The sequence below is a fragment of the Delphinus delphis genome, chromosome 10, assembly GCF_949987515.2.
Source record: "Delphinus delphis chromosome 10, mDelDel1.2, whole genome shotgun sequence".
NCBI classification, from domain to species: Eukaryota; Metazoa; Chordata; class Mammalia; order Artiodactyla; family Delphinidae; genus Delphinus; species Delphinus delphis.
The window spans coordinates 37,706,378-37,723,442 of NC_082692.2; the positions used below are offsets into that span (position 1 = coordinate 37,706,378).

Here is a 17,065-nt window from a genome sequence, read left to right on the forward strand (position 1 = left end):
ATGTGATGCAAGAATACTTTACTCAGCCAAGTCATATTCAAGCACAAAGACCACAGAAACATTCTCAAATACAGAAAACACAGCGTTGATGAGCCATCCTTGAAAAACTTAGTGATGATTCAGCCAACTGAGAGTTTAAAAACAACTCAGGAATGAAGAAGTGATGGTAAAAGTACTGGTGATGAGTCACAAATCATTTTAAATATAAAATGAAGGCTAAATAACTCTGAGAATTATGGTTTCAGAGCAGAAGGAAATGCAATAGACCCTGATAATGTCAATGTAGTTATAATTCACACAAATTGGGAAGTAGAGGAAGAGATAAGGTTGGTAAAAGAGCAGGCTATTCCCTTATCTTCAGAGCCTTGAACCATGACATCTAAAAAGGAAACCTTATTAAGAACAGCTGTAGTTTCTCAATGTTTCTCATCATCTTAACTTCACAGAGATCTTTTAGGAATTAATTTTTTTTTTTCCGTGGGAAAGAAATGTCTACTTCACTTTCTTTTTCTTCTGTTACATTCACATAAAATTGATGTAGTGTTTTTATTCTTTAAATGGCATGACTGGGCCCATTTTAATAAAAGCATTTCTATCTAGCCTTCTAACTAGAAATACCCTCGAGATACCTAGAATGCTGTTCACCTAAAGTCAGTAGTTATCGCTGGGTGGAGGTTTTCATAAGCTCAAACTGTCTTCAATTCTTTATAAGATGAATCATTTTTATAGAAATAACAAAGTCATTATTATGAAAAAATAAGATTGGTGAAATATCTATCTTCAACATGGTACCTAGAGGCTTGTCAGTTTGATTTATTAAGAAAGCCTAAAGTACATGTGTCATGTTGAAGGAATGTGCCCTAATACAATGGAATTCAAACTGAGCAAAAGGACATATTGGAGTATAAAAATATTATCATGGGATAGGAATTATAACTTCTAATTTAAAACAACCTGGATGCAACTAGATCTGCAGAGTCAACGCAATCTCAATCAAAATTCCAGCAAGTTATTTTGTGAATTTCGACAAACTGATTCTGAAGTTTACGAAAGGCAAAGGACCCAGAATAGCCAACTCAATATTGGAGAAGAATAAAGTCAGACAACTGACAATACTGGACCTCAAGACTTACTATAAAGCTACAGTAATCAAAACAATGTGGTATTGGAAAAAGAAGAGACAAAGTATCAATAGAGCAGAGTAGGAAGCCCAGAAATAGATCCACATAAATATGGCAAATTGATCTTTGACGAATGAGCAAAGGCAATACAATGAAGCAAAGATAGTATTTTCAACAAATGGTGCTGAAAGAACTGGACACACACACGCCAAAAAATGAATCTAGGGCTTCCCTCGTGGCGCAGTGGTTGAGAGTCCGCCTGCTGGTGCAGGGGATGTGGGTTTGTGCCCTGGTCCAGGAAGATCCCGCATGCCGCGGAGCGGCTGGGCCCGTGAGCCATGGCCGCTGAGCCTGCGTGTCCGGAGCCTGTGCTCCGCAATGGGAGAGGCCACAGAGGTGAGAGGCCCGTGTAACGCAAAAAAAAAAAAAAAGAATCTAGACCCAGACCTTATACCCTTCATAAAAATTAACTCAAAATGGGTCATGGACCTAAATGTAAAATGCAAAACTATAAAACTCCTAGAAGATAACATAGGTGAAAACCTAGGTGACCTTGGGTATGGGGATGACTTTTTGGATACAACACTAGAGGCATGATCCATGAAAGAAACAATTGATAGGCTGGACTTCATTAAAATTTTGAATTTCTGCACTATGAAAGATAATGTCAAGAGAATGAGAAGACACCAACTGGGAGAAAATATTTACGAAAACATACGTTTGATCAAGGACTATTATCCAAAATATACATAGTCTTAAAACTCAACAATAAAAAAATGAACTACCTGATTACAAAAGGGGCCAAGGTCTGAACAGACACCTCACTGAAGAAGATACACAGATGGCAAGTAAGCATATGAAAAGATGTTCAACATCATATGTTATAGGGAACTGCAAATTAAAACAATGAGGTATCACTATACAACTATTAAACTGGCCAAAATCCAGAACGCTGACAACACCTAATGCTGATGAGGATGAAGAGCACAGGAACTCTCATTCATTATCAGTGGAAATGCAAAATGGTACAGACACTTTATAAGAGCTTGGCAGTTTCTTACAAAACTAAACATTACTCTTATCATACGATCCAGCAATTGTGCTTTTTGGGTATTACCCAAGGGACTTGAAAACTTATGTCCCTACAAAAACCTGCACATGGATGTTCACAGAAGCTTTACTCATAATTGCCAAAACTTGGAAGCAACCAAGTAGGTGAATGGATAAACTGTGGTACATTCAATGGAATATCATTCAGCGCTAAAAAGAAATGAGCTTTCAAGCTATGAAAAGACATGGAGAAAACTCAAATGCATATTTCTAAGTGAAAGAAACCAGTCTGAAAAGGCTACCTATTGTGTGATTGATGTCAACTATATGACACTCTGGAAAAGGCAGAACTATGGAGACAGTAAAAAGATCAGTGGTGGCCAGGGGTTAACAGGGAGGGAGGGTTGAAGTGGCAGAGCACAGAGTATTTTTTAGGGCGGTGAAACTATTCTATATATTATATTGTGTATGATACTATAATGATGGATACATGTCAGTATACATTTGTCCAAACCCACAGAATGTAGAACACCAAGTGTGACCCCTAATGCAAATGGACTATGGATTCTGGGTGATGATGTGTCAGTGTAGGTTCACTGATTGTGACAGATGTACCACTGTGGTGCAGGAAGTCAGTGGTGGGGAAGCTGTGCCTGTGTGGGACCGGGGGTATACAGGAACTCTCTGAACTTTTTGTTCAGTTTTGCTATGAACCTAAAACTGCTCTTAACACACACACACACACACACACACACACACACACAAAACACACACATAGCCTGGATGCTTCTAGGAATTATGGATGGTCTAGTAGAGGTGGGACACAGGAGATGAGGAGGGGAGGCAAAGCCAAGAAGTGGAATGAGGCTGGAGGGGCCAGCCAGGACTTCTTGTCTTGTGGGTAAGGGAGAGCCATTGAGGAGTGCTGAGCACAGAAGTGAAGTAACACGTGCTTTAGAAAGATCACTGCGGCAGCTAAGTGGACGGTGAATTGGGATGGTGGGATGTGCGTGAGAAACAAATGAGGTGGGGGGTCGGGGGGTGGGAGGGAGGTCCAAGAGGGAGGGGATATAGGTATATATACAGCTGATTCACTTCATTGTACAGCAGAAACTAACACAACATGGTAAAGCAATTATACTCCAATTAAAAAAAAACTGGAAAAAAAATAAAGTCATGAATTCACCGCCTAAAAAAAAAGAGAAACATATTAGGCAATTACTGGCAAAGCCTAGGAGTGAAACAGCAAGGTTCTAAACTGAGGCAGTAGCCAGGGGGTTGGACATGTGACAAGGAGGCAAACGCTCCAGAGCTTGGTCCTGACCAGAAGCAGAGGTGCTTTGGGAGACAGCTGATGGAGATGAGCTCCTGACACTTGGATTTACAGGACTAGAGCTCAAGTGAGAAGTGGGCTGGGCACGGAGGTTGCCCATGGGTGGAAGGTAAAGCACAGAGTTGAGATCTCTCCCGGGGAGAAAGAAAAGAGGAGAACCCAAGGGCAGACTGGTAGGGGAGACCAGTGTTTCAGAGAGAGGCAGAAGATCCTACAGCGGAGACAATTGGAAAGAGGAGGTTCAGGAGGGGAGTAGTGAGTTTCACAGAAGCCGAGGGAGGGAGGTGTTTTCCACAGGTCAGTGTCAAGGGCTACAGAGGGACTGAGAAAGAAAAGGACTGAAAACAGGCAACTCTGCCACCTTTTTCCATGGAATCAAGCCTTACTTTTATTTATCTATCTACCTATTTATTTATGTTGAAGTGCAGTTTTCAAGCAGGTAAATGAATAGCACTGTGGAATGGGATAATTTTTGAAGAACCTACATGAGACTTGGAGCAAATGAGAAGGGATATACATTTTTTAAAAGCAAGTATTTTAAAAATTAACTGCAGACTTCTTGACTTATAATCCGGATAATCATTTAACAGGATGTGACTTACCAACAAGACAACGGTTGAATTCATACCATGGAATATTAGCCATTAAAAAGAATGGATTAGAGAGCTATGCCAGCTGACTTGAAGAGAACTCTGTGGGGTATTGAGTAAGAAAAGCAAGAAACATCAAGTGCCTGTAATATGATCCCAATATTGGCAAAGCAATGACAAAAATCTTATGATTTCTGATTGTGATTAGAGAACAAGGAAGAAAGTGTGGAAAGATACATGGCAGGGTATGGCTGTGTATATATTACATTTACCTGACATGGGAAGGGAGGGAGAAGGGTGCAGCAAGTAATAAAAGAAAACAGGATACTAAACACTATATAAGAAATGGCCATATTTATGCATTTATATAAAACTATGCATATATTAAAAAGAAATTATAAAAAAATGAACACACAAAAATGACTTAAATCAAATCTCGATTGAGTTGAGTGCTGAGTGGCCCTAATCTTGTGGCAGCGGGGGTGAGCCAGCAAGGGGGCCTGGCTGTCCTCCTGCAAGGACCAAGGACATCCACGGATGAAGTGACACTGTGAGGGCACCTGGGCCGTGTGCAGCCGTCTGGGAGAAGGAAAATGGCGTTGAGGGTCTCATTTGAATTTTGGGCAGAGTGCAAGAACAGGGGAGAGTATTAACAGGAGGACTGAGGTTTGAGAACTCATGGAACAGGAGATCAGAAGTCATTGTGGGCAAAGGGTTAGAACAGGGATAACAGAAGAATCTGTGAACGCAGGCGAGTACAAAGCCGGGTGTAGGTGTTAGAAGGACCAAGGCCCATGTGGACAGGTAACCCGGAGGCCCACAGAAGAGCCTTGAGGCCTGCCTCACGAGTAGGATGTGGCTACAAGTCTCCGAGTTATGGGCGAAGAGAAAACTGGAAACCAAAGAATGACATCAAGTACAGGAAAGTTCTTATCAACCAATGTACACACTTTTAATTGCAAAAAGTAAAAATTTTTGTTACATAAAACTCTAATTTACATACATTCTTTACAAGTTTGCAGGACATTAAGTTATGGTCAACATTCCACACTGAACACAGAGTAAGAGCTTAGACCATTTGGGGCACTCGTGGCGGAACAGGTGTCCCCCTTCCTCTGCTCACTGGGACCACCCAGGCCCACCACCCTGGTTCCCTGAAGACGAGCTGCAGCCGTCCTGGCTCCCGTCCCTGATGGCGGCGGGGAAGAGGCTGAGCACTGAGTTCCTGCTTCCCTTTGCCTCTCCAGTGTTCTCCCCCAGCCTAGGCGTCTGTTACTGACCTTTCCCCAGGAGGGAGGGGGAGGAAGAGACCACAGCCAGCACTTTTCTGAGGGTGAAACTATGGAGAGAAGTTTGGAGGGAAAGTCGCCTATGAGGCTGGGGCTTCTCTGGGAATGCCACAGGTCTGTCAGTTTCCGTCACCAATTTTCATAGGTTAAGTGCGAGTTTGTTCCTTGACAGGCTGGAAGTGCTCTGAGGGGCTGAAGTTTGAAGGGTGGGACACTGCTGACCTCACCTACCCCACAGAGCTGTTGTTAGGAATAATGAGGACAATTATGCCTGGCACAAAGCAGATGTCCCAACACTCCAATTTCTGTCTGAAACTCTAAATTGGTTTCCCTCCTCAGCACGGGTGCTTGCAGCTGTGGCTCACTCTTGGATTGATGTGGGCTGACTGACAGATTTCAGCTGCATGAAGACAGGAGGAATGGCCTGTGGGCAGCCCCACCATGTCTGGACGGTTCCAGGCCTCCACTTGCAGTTAACATTTCTTCTCTCTACTATTCTGAAGAGGGCTGGACATTTCACAGTCTCCAGAGAGGGAGAAATAACAGATTTATAGCTCTAATGCTTAAATTACGCAGGACAGGGAAACCAGACACTAGAGGACCTGGACCATAGACGAGCTGGCTGGAAGGTTTCTCACCAAGGCCAGCACTTAAAGCCACGTTGCGCCCGGTGGGTGGACTCGGATGTGGTGCACAAGGGAGACCGCCCGTCCATCTTCTCTGAGATGCTTTTGCAGAAGAAGCTGCTGGAGATATGGGGAGGCTGATGGCGACACAGCACGTTCCCAGAGCCTCCCATTTTTCATTTGTGACAGGGCTCTCTCCATAAGCGCCTGACCTTCATAGCCTCCTGGCTCAGATATGCGTCTGCTCTGGACCCAATATACGCAGGTCCAAACGTGGAGAGGCTCTCAAACCAAAATGCTATTTTAAAGCACATCTCTGGCACTCCCGTCCTTCAACCAATTTTAGTGGGTGAAAAAGTTTAAAAATGAAAGTTAATGAGTGTGGAACTTGTAACTCAGGAGAGTTTTTCTTCCATCGATAGGAGAACTCAAAAGCCTAAGAGATTCCTGTTTAATAATTGATTCTCAAAAGGTAGACAAGAGCGTCTTTCTCCTTGCAACCAGACTTCACTTTCCCCTACGACCTGGCCTTCTGCTGGACAAGGATTAGATGAGAAGCAAACATCTGCTTTGAGGTTTTGAATTTTCACAATGGAAGGCACTGGTTAATGAGCAAAATATCATCTAGACTGTACTAAAATGATTGAGGCCATCACCTGCAGCTGAGGAACTATTTTGTTTTAAAATAATTGTTCCTACGCTGAGGTGTATGCTGGGTTTTGGAAGAAGGGAATAGAAAACCGAGAACTCAAAAACAAGTGATGTAAACTCCAAGGGGACCCACAACCGGAATTGGGCAGAGTCCTTCTTCTGGTCACACATCTGGAAACTTGTGGTGATGGGAAGATGGCTGGACATGGTTGTGTTCCAGCCACATTCACTCTTAAAAGAGCTTTCAGATGGGGAGGGAAAAAGTGAAAGGCTTTTTACAAAAGTCATCTGTTAGATTCTCTCCATTTCTGGCTAAAACAGTTTTGAAAACAAACCCTGAAGAGTTCCCGGCTTGCTGACCCTGCCCCTAGGTTCTCCTACCTGGCTGGGCACACCTGAGTCAATTAAACCCACAGCTTCATTCCTGGGCACCATACTTGCTGTAGCAGGAAAATAATGTGGAACCATTATTGGTGGAACCAGCCATCTACAGGACAGTCCTCAGCCCCAGGACTGTCCTGTTTCTTTACTTGTAAAATGAGGATCTAATACCTGCTTTACAGGACTGACAAAAGATCAGAGATCATGTATATCGAGACACTTTTTTTTTAAATTAATTAATTTTTTTTTTTTTGGGCTGTGTTGGGTCTTTGTTGCTGCACACGGGCTGTCTCTAGTTGTAGCGAGCAGGGGCTACTTTTCTCTGTGGTGCATGGGCTTCTCATTGCGGTGGCTTCTCCTTGTTGCGGAGCACGGGCTCTAGGCGCGCAGGCTCAGTAGTTGTGGCGCACGGGCTCAGTAGCTGTGGTGCATGGGCTTAGCTGCTCTGCGGCATGTGGAATCTTCCCAGACCAGGGCTTGAACCCATGTCGCCTGCATTGGCAGGCGGATTCTAAACCACTGTGCCACCAGGGAAGCCCCTCGAGACACTCAAGCTGGAATGGACTGGACAAATGTTACTATTTCTTTCTCTCAGAAAATGACCCCAAATTTGTCCACTTCATAGACGTTTTGTATTTTGCCGAAGAGGCAGATTCTGTTTTCATAAACCAGTTATTTCACTCTCTCCTTTCCTTGAAAAATTGAGAGTGGCGAGAGGATAAGTTCTACCTCTCTTCATAAGCCAGAACAGGTGTAGAGTCTGTTCAACACCTGACTCCTGGGGACCTCAGGACACCTGGATATAATACTTCAAACTGGTGTCAAAGCAGCCTTTCTCCCCTGAGAGCTGAAATCTGGGGACACGAGCCTCTGCTCTGGGAGCTGACAAGAAAGGGAACCTAACCCATGCGCGGAGGTCACCGCCATGTGACCTCTTACTAAACAACTCAAATTCACGAGAGCAAGTCCCTCTGTTTAAAGCAAGCTCTGCGGTTTTGCTCTTACTGTGGTGGTAGAGATGGGGAGTTATGTGGTCCCACCAGCCCCCCGACCCTGTTTCCTCATCTTTATGACCCTTTTCCCACACCGGGAAACGTGGAGGGACTTTTGCTGCTTCAATGGAGGAGCTGAGAGCTAGGTGAGCAGGGGAGATCCTGCGGCACCCTCACACAAAGACTTGGATAACTAGAAAGGAATTGGCCGGCAACCCATTGATCATTGATTGGTCAGTGGTAGATTCTGCTTTTCAGAATTACCTTGAGAAAAAGGTGAATTACTTCTCAGTATCCAGTAATTAAAAGTGGAAAACCTCTTTGGAGAACTTCTCCCCTAACATAAATCTATATTCAATTCTGAACTGGACAGATTTTTAAATGATTTTAAAAAGTCTCTACTTATCTGCTGCCATACCATTCTTTGTTGAACTGTAGACAGCTCAGGGGACCTCCCAGAGGATGACTCAGAACACCAACACATACAAGGGTTTTTCAGTTTTGAGCTGAGGAAGGTATTTTATGAACATTTAAGGTGTAAAGGGCTGGAGTAAAATGGGGAAGGAACACAGGGTAATTCATAAAAACAGAAATTTCCATCAACAAAACAGTTACTTTGCTCCTAAGGAACCCTGTCTTTTGTTAACCCAGAGGACCTAATTTAAGAAAAACGCTGAGAGGCCTCTGAAGAACTTGTTTATGTATAAACCTTCCCCTTATGCAGTAGGGGTAAGGACACTGGAAAGGCTCAAAAAACTTGCACAAAGCTGGCCTCCAAATGATCTCTCTGATCTAAAACCTCTTAAATTGTAACTGCTTAGCAGCATGACTTTCATATGGACACAAAGTTTTGTTTTTCCTGTATCAATTCACACAAGGCCTGATTCTTTTAAGGAAAAATTCCCTCAGGTACAATTCATCCTAGTTTCACTCAAGACCATGGAGGAAGCTCTGAGCTTTTCCACCCTGGACTCTGCGAACCCTCCATGTCCTTTACAAGCCCACACATAGGCCACTCAAGCACCTGACGATCCTCACTGCTGCTCGTGAGATGTGTAGAGAAAGAGGGCCTGGGGACAAGGTGCAGGGGTGCCTGCAAGGATGAAGACCCCATAAGGAGTCACACCCACCCTCTTCCCTCACCACTGTCTGCCTCTGGTCTGTAACTCGACACAGACACCTCCAGTATCTGTTTGATTTCTGCAGTTCAGAACCAGGGCTGCAGTGTGGTTTGCTTTTTCTTCAACTTGGCAATGGCATTTTCAGAAGCCAGATTTTTAAGAGTCGATAAAGGAATAATAAAGGGAAAAAGGAAACAAGAAAAGAGTGTCCTTCTTTACACACTTAAGACACACTAAAAGCACTTGGGGAAAACAATGAGCATAGTGAATCATCCAATCAAAAGAACATGATTTGGGCTTCCCTGGTGGCGCAGTGGTTGAGAGTCCGCCTGCCGATGCAGGGGACACGGGTTTGTGCCCCGGTCCGGGAAGATCCCACATGCCGCGGAGCGGCTGGGCCCGTGAGCCATGGCTGCTGAGCCTGCGCGTCCGGAGCCTGTGCTCTGCAATGGGAGAGGCCACAACAGTGAGAGGCCCGCGTACCGCAAAAAAAAAAAAAAAAAAAAAAAAAAAAAAAAAAAGAACATGATTTTATAATTTCACAAAAAATAAAAACACCTCACCTTGGCTCCCAGTACAGAGAGAGAAATCATTTCAAGACAGAGGGTCACACAGTCGTACGCCCAGCTGGCCAAGACTCTGGGTCTGGAGTTCCTTCCCCAACCACATTACAACATCAGCTTGACACGTCTGTAAAACATCTTTCCTGCAGAAAGTTGGACCCTAAAGATCAAACCCGGGGAGGCACCCTCTCCCGCTCCGAAGACATTTGGTAAAAGCAACATAGTTGACAAGAGCAGTGCTGCCTCAGCAGTAAAGGGCGCTGGCCCATCCAAGGGAGGGAGACCAGGAGCTCAACTTCTGAGAAGCCATCCAGATAGGCAAGGGAGAAGGGGAGGGAGGGGAGAGGCATAAGAACTGATAGAATGGAGACAAGAATTACCTTAGGAATTACCATTTCAATTACAATCAGACTCCGACCTGGCATTGGCATCGCTGATACTCCAAGAGCCATGGACACTGGGAAAGAAGTGCACTTCTTGAGTGCAGTTTGAGGTTATTTGATCCTTTTTCACCGGTTCTAGATTCCATTCTGCTTGGGAAACTGCAATGACTTCTTTAATCATCCATGGCTTTCCAAAAAAAGTACAGGGTGGTGTGACCAGGAAGAGAGGACAGGCAGGCCCACCTGGTAGAGGATGGCTCTAAAGTCAGGACCTGGTGACTGCCCTCTCGTGGCCAGGGAGCCAGCAGAGGGGATCATGTCATGCAAGTGAGGGAAGGTATCGACCGTGCTCCCTGCCTGAAGGGCAGCCTCAAGGCTTTGGTGCCAAAAGGCCTGGAAGAGGCCAGTCTCTCACAGATGGGTATTGGCAAGGTCCTGGCCAAGCAACTGGGCTGGAAGAGTTGGGAGGGCTGGGCTCTGGCCTTTGCTTCCAGCACACAACTGGCTCACACACGCATGCACAGGGCAGGCAACTAAGCAACCAACCCCTGTAAAGTGGTTTCATCGTTTTTTGTTTTTATTTTCCCCCTTTCGATCCGGTCTTCAGCTCTCAAACCTGTTCCTTTAGTTCTGTTTCCTACAGTTCTGAGAGGGCGGTTCCATCACAAATGACCAAAGGCTGGACCCCTCTGGCTATAATGTAGACCTTCCAGTGGGTGGCGCCAGCATAGCCTTGAAGGGAGACACGAACAAGGGAAGCATGTGAATGTCAGGCCTACCCGTGGGCACGAGCAAGGCAGGCCCACCAGAGCTGCCCTCAGATTCACCTACAGACTCAGAGGCAATGCTTGCTCTGGAGGTCTTTTAGCTCTTCCTGGCATAAGTATCCCCAGTTATTATCAGTCGTCTCTGTAACCTGACAGCCAATGGGAGCCACTATGAACCAAAGTGCTTCATCACCAGCCCTCACCTGGGTAATTGTGAATCACCATTCAGCAGGTTTACAAAAGCAGGATGCTCTAGATAAGGCTGATATGGGACATCAATTCTCAGGTCTCATTTTTCTCAGCAAGAAGACAGAACGGGTTCTGAGGGGCGCCAGGACCCCCTATCCAATTCTCCTGAGGTTATACATAATATGGTCTCATTACAGAACTTCCAGATTAACCCAAACCAGTATTTCCTAAATTGTATTCTGCAGACAGTAGCATCCCATAAAATAGTCCAAGGAAAAAGGGTTCCCTGGTCAAGTAAGTTTGAAAAACACTGGATTTCTCCAAGGCTTCTCAGAGCCTTTTGTACACTAATGTATACTATGTTTCAACAAGACAGGCATTTCCCAAAGTCAATGACTCAAGAGCCCTATTTGCCAAGGGTCTCTCCAAGGGGCTCCTGTTTGCCCCCTAGGGTCATGAGTGATCCGAAGAATCGATTAGGAAACACTGACCTATATCATTTGAGCGACAGGAATAGGCTAGGAAGGTAAAGTTACACAATTTTAACACTTCAATAACTTCCTGATGGAAACATTTCTAGAGAATGATATATACCACCCATCTTTAAACTGACAGCGCTGAACGGATGTGCCCTCTACTTGGTGACTCCAGAAAGGTTACTACGAGCCGTGACTGTACCATCATGGCAGGTGTGTGGGCTCACCAGCATCAACCTCTGATGCCCGACTGACACCCACGTCATTCTTGAAAACGCCGCCCGTCACAGGTTTTCTGGTGATCCCCTTCCCCTCCGCTTTCACAGGATAATGCTTATTTTGTCAAAAAACACAGAACCTGCTTCTCACAGTGCTATTCTTAAGGGTCTCTTAGGTGCAGGAGCTGCCACCTGTCCTACAGCCACTAAATTAGTCTCCTCCACTGTCAGGGTCTGCTTTCTTGCCCTCATTTTTCACTGTGGCAGCTGCGGCCACTGCTTCTATTTCTGCCGCTGCTTCAAGTGTCCACTGTCCTCCTCTGCCCTCTCCACCTCCACTCTTCTCCTGACTTGCCCGCTTCCCCTTGCTCTGGTCGGTCTCCATTAGTTCTCGACGTTCCTGTCATGTGCTGGCCTTCATGGACACTGCCGACCACAGGGCTCTTTCCCCTCTGGTCAGCAGTCTGCTGGTCACAGCACAACAAGCAACAGGCTCTGGATTTTAAGCTGTTCTGGACCAGCCGTAGCAGCCTTTGTGGCGCAAAGCTTCTTGGATCACACCACTCACCCATCTTTTTTTCTTTTTCCCTAATTCTATAATTGGCATTCTGGATGCTTGTGGGAGCCGAAAACATGGAATTTGGATAACTCAAGTGTTTCTGTAGTTGTCTGAACTGTCAGGCATTTGTAGAACATAAGACAGAAACTTTTTCAAGCACAACTACACACTCCAAACCCAGAATGCCATACAGACTTGTGCAGCGTCACTCCACTAAAGGAAGACGGTTTTGGAATAATTTCCACATAAGAATCCTCTTTTCCGCAGTAATTCTCAAGTGCCAGACCAGCTGTGCTCCATTATCGGTTAATGCTTAATTTGTGCATTATTTTTATTTTTTCATTTTTAAATGGAAATAAAAGTTATGTAACTTGGTTGGGTTAAAGTTTGGCAGTTCGCAGTCTGCATCCGACCTCCAAATAAGATGAGAGGTTTCTAGGGATTGGGGTCTTCCGAATAGATAAAATTAAAAGAAATCAACTGGAAAACCAGCCTGGGCTCTGCCAGGAACTCCAGGGCTCCCCTGGGTTTTGTGAGGCAAGAAAAACAAGGAGGATGATGGTGATGCTTGCTGATTTATGTGCTTCTGCCAAGGAAATTCCACTGTCAAACTGACAGCTACTGACAGCAGTTGATTCAAGGCTGTGTCTTTGGAACGGATTTTTAGAATATCAGGTACAGAACAAGTCACATTGGGAAATCATGGAGCCAAGGGTGAGTGATGACTGTGAGGCTGTGACCTGGCTGTGGGACACACACGGGAGGCAGTATTTCCTTGGATGGCTGCTGCCCTTACATCCTGCCTGCATCATTTTATTAGCAAAATAGGCACAGAAAGGCTTTCCTCAAATCTGAACTGTACCTCATCTGGCCTGACTCAGTGAAAGGAGTCACTTAACACTGATGCTTTGCCTAACTGATGGTGGGGCCTTGAGGTGGTCACCTCTCCTCTCTGGATCTCAGTCTCCTTATCCGTAAAATAAAGGATCACTCTAAATACTCCCCATAATAATTCTTTCTAAATTGAAATCTCTAAAGCCAATGGAGGGAATTCCCTGGCAGTCCAGTGGTTAGGACTCCATGCTCTCACTGCTGAGGAACTGGGTTCGATCCCTGGTCGGGGAACTAAAATCCCACAAGCCACGTGGTGTGGCCAAAAAAGTAAATAAATAAAGCCAATGGACACATACATTCTAAATGTGCATACAAGACATTTCTCTCTGCTACATTTTCTCACTACATCTAAGCATAAATATTGACGTTTTTAATAAAAGAATGCTATTTTGACTCTACTTAATGAATCTTTGTGAAGGCAATATTTAATTTTTAGAATGTTTTTTGAGTTAAAAAGTAAAAACACCCTCCAGTGACCTTGCCCGCCGGAGGCTCCACCTACCAATATCCCCTGGCTCTAGTGGCATCGCCATGGACTGGCAATGTCTTCGGCACTGGAAGGGAGGGATGAGTTGCAACATGGCCTCGCCGCTGCCAATGGTAAACAGGTCATGCATCCTATGCATCTGGAGGAAAAGACATGGGGGAAGAAAAGGAAGGAAAGGAAAACAAAATAAAACCCCTGAGCACGGGACAGTAATACACAAAAACTCTTACATATATGGCTCTGAGCTTCCTCGCAGCCTAAGCAAAGAGGAAAACAGTACCAAGAACACAATTCACAGTTACGTCCAAAAACAAACTAGTTCCTCCTAAGTATGGCATCTCCCGGTACTGAGACCAGGGTAAGATTTCTTCTATGGTTTTTCCTAAAGAGACATCGTGTAGTTTTGTGGGCAGCATCCTCAATGACAGCCCTGTAGCAGAAACGGCACGAGCTTCATAATTCACAACTATTTCTAGCCACAGTTTCAAAGCAGGTCAAAGGCAAAGTATCTAATTGTATTTTAACAAAAGTCTAGCAGAGGCCAACACGTGGTGATCTAAATAGGCAATCTTCTGAGGGTCTGGTTTGACCCAGATAGGTAGTTTGCATATCCTTCGGACAACGGTCCATGGAACATTATCACTTACTGTTAGGCTTTTGACAGCAGCAAGTTCAAGTTTATACTTTTTGGCAAGACTCAAGTGAGCAGATACATGTTGCTACTGATTAAAAACTAATGACAGTAAGATCAGCCTCTGATTTTGAAAGCTAAGGAGATAACAGGATATACACCTACACAGGTAACTACTGCACTCCTGAGGGCATAATACTGCTACCAACAGGCATTAGGTGCAACCTGCTGTGCACCAGGTAGAGCTGTGAACCCTGGGGTTGGGGAGGGGCAGGGAGTAGAGATAAAGGGAGAGGTTGGTCTTGCTCAGGCTTCTCTTCCTGTCTAGATGGTGAGAGAAAACCCTAGCGTCTCCCGTTCCCTCCCCTCTTCCCCCTCCTCCCAGCCCCTGCCCTCTAGGGAAGCTCTTTATATGCCCTTATAAAGCAGGGGTAAGAAGTCTGACTCCCTGGGCCACATCCTGGTTTTTCCTTCACCGCTTGGGTCCTCTAGAGCCTTGGGATGTGGCCCTATCTTCTCCTGCTTCCCAACCCTGGTCTCTTGGTTGCTCCCACAGGCCCTGGCCATGACTCTGTGTCCATGGAAATGCTAGAGCCATTTCAACTGCTGCTATAGTGACAGAAGGAGGACTAGTGTCTTGAGCTGGCCTGTGACTAACTGGTAGTAACACTGGCAGAAGCCCTGACATATGCAGTCTTGAAAAAATCCCAGAAGACAAAAATAAGTGGATGTATCTCTGTTTCATATAGGCCTGAGGGGGGTGGGACCATGTTCCTCCACATTCAGGATGAGGAGGAACTGACAACGGGATGGAGTGGGCCAGCCCTAGGCAACACCGTGGGGTGGGTAAAGTGGGCCTTGGAGCCCCTCACCCCTTCCACCAGGGCCTCTCAACAATCAGCCCCCTGCTGCTTATCTTCTATCCCAAGGCTTCCTCTTGAATTCTGGGCCCACAGACATGTGACTTTACCAGGGTCCAGGGCACAGGGATGTGGACCAAGGGAGGAGTAACAAGGCTGTGGAGGAAGGACAGCCTGGGCCAGGGTGGGGAACAGATGCTCTAAGAAATCAGACTCTCAGGATTTTTGACTATTTGGGCCACTCCCCTTCCCAAAACATCCTTGAGAACTGCAACAAGATGACTCTGACAGTCTGTGTAACTGTGTATTTAACCCTTTGGCTGGGCTCCTTGGTGTCCCTGTTAAGCAGACTGGTGAAATTAACTTAAGGTTCAAGTGGGAAAACCCAAGATAAAGATCAAGGCCCTCACCCAGAATTATATCATAATTATGAAGATGAAATCATACTAGGCCCCCGAGTTCTAGCCGAAAACAGCAGGATAAACTTCTTTAAAATCTGAGGCAACAGCCCAGCACCTCCACCCTACAGCTGGCAGACAGAAGTTCTTACTTCTAGATGGAAGGATTGTTTTTAAAGGCTTTGAAATTCCTTTAACACGATTCAGCAAATTGGAGCCAAACAATAGTGTCAGGAGGTTAAAGACACAACCCAGAGTTGGTAGGGTCACAGTTCAGCAAATTTAATTTTTTAATAAAGGAAAATTCATCCTTTTAATTATTCCAAACCAATGCAGGCTCAAAAACCTTCTTCAGGAATGAGACTCAAAAAAAGAGCAATTCAGAGAAAAGTAAACAGACACAAACACAGAACAGCTATGCCCAGTCCGCTGGCCCCAGAGACGGTAAATGTGGGCTCTGGGTACTTGGCCACGGACTGAGATGAGAACCACTACCACACACACTGGGCTGCCTGCCTCAGGCACAGGCTTGTCAGCCTTTTTATTCCCAAACCTCTCCATGCTCCCAAGCTTTTTGCTTTCCCGGTTCTCTATCTGAAGTTTCTCATTTGTTTTTTTCTGGGGAAAGCCAACCTGGGAGTGGAGGGTGAGGAGAGACCTCTTATTAACTTGCTGTGTCCTTGGGCAAATGACACTCTCTCTGGGGCTCAGTTTCCTTCTCTATAAAATGAGTAAGCTGGACTATTCATTTACATACTATTCATTCATAGTCTGCCTGCTTTCTACTTGGAGGTAGGGAAGTCAGACTAACGGGATGCTCAGGACCCTTCAAATTTTAGGATTTTACTTCCTTTAATATAGAAAAGTAACTTGCCCCCAGGTGTTAAGGGCAGGAAATACATCTGCAAGGTAACTAGACTTTCTGTAAGTGTGTCTTCAGTAAAAAGTCAGGTCTGTTGGCAAGCAGGAGGAAGAGAGAACTTTAGATTATGTGGCTGACCCCTCAATTCACCCCCTAAGTTGACACACAGGGAAGGCTTTATGACATCAGCCCAGGTACCAAATGAGAAAAATTCTAGAGCCAAGTCCTCTCAAAATTTCCTACCTTACTCCCCACAATAGGTTCTGGTTGAAGAAAGAAGCACTTTTTCAAGGAGGCTTCTTTTGGAAACGGCAGGTAGGTGAACACAGGAAAAAGCTCACGTAAAAGGTGTGATCTGTTCAGAGGTCTTCTCCTGTAAAATGTGTAAAAGAGAAAAATGTAGTTAAACTGGGCAAGCCAGCCTAACTCCGTGACTAACAGAGAGCTCGGCAAGGGTGGGAAAACTGTGGGCGGTGGGTGAAGAGGGAAAAATGTCAGGACAATATCTGAAGTATTAGGTCCATGAAGAACAGTCATGCCAAATCAATTAATAGTAAAATGTACACACACACACAAACTCTACTGCCATGATTTGTCTGTGTGGGTGGGGTGTTTATAAAATCC

At 45.2% G+C, this 17,065-nt stretch overlaps 1 protein-coding gene across 4 annotated transcripts in view; it reads right to left on the reverse strand.

Annotated features, from left to right (window-relative positions):
• Nucleotides 1–5,027: 5,027 nt before the first annotated feature.
• Nucleotides 5,028–17,065, reverse strand: part of C10H6orf89 (chromosome 10 C6orf89 homolog) — a 33,263-nt gene continuing 21,225 nt past the window's right edge. For all 4 annotated transcript variants that reach the window (XM_060021903.1, XM_060021904.1, XM_060021905.1 and 1 more), the window contains 3 exons: nucleotides 16,685–16,814; nucleotides 13,706–13,829; nucleotides 5,028–10,832 (listed from right to left, as the gene is read on the reverse strand). In XM_060021903.1, coding sequence (XP_059877886.1) covers nucleotides 10,738–10,832; nucleotides 13,706–13,829; nucleotides 16,685–16,814 — 349 coding nt within the window. In that variant the 3' untranslated portion in view covers nucleotides 5,028–10,737. The remainder of the gene's footprint in view (nucleotides 10,833–13,705; nucleotides 13,830–16,684; nucleotides 16,815–17,065) is intronic.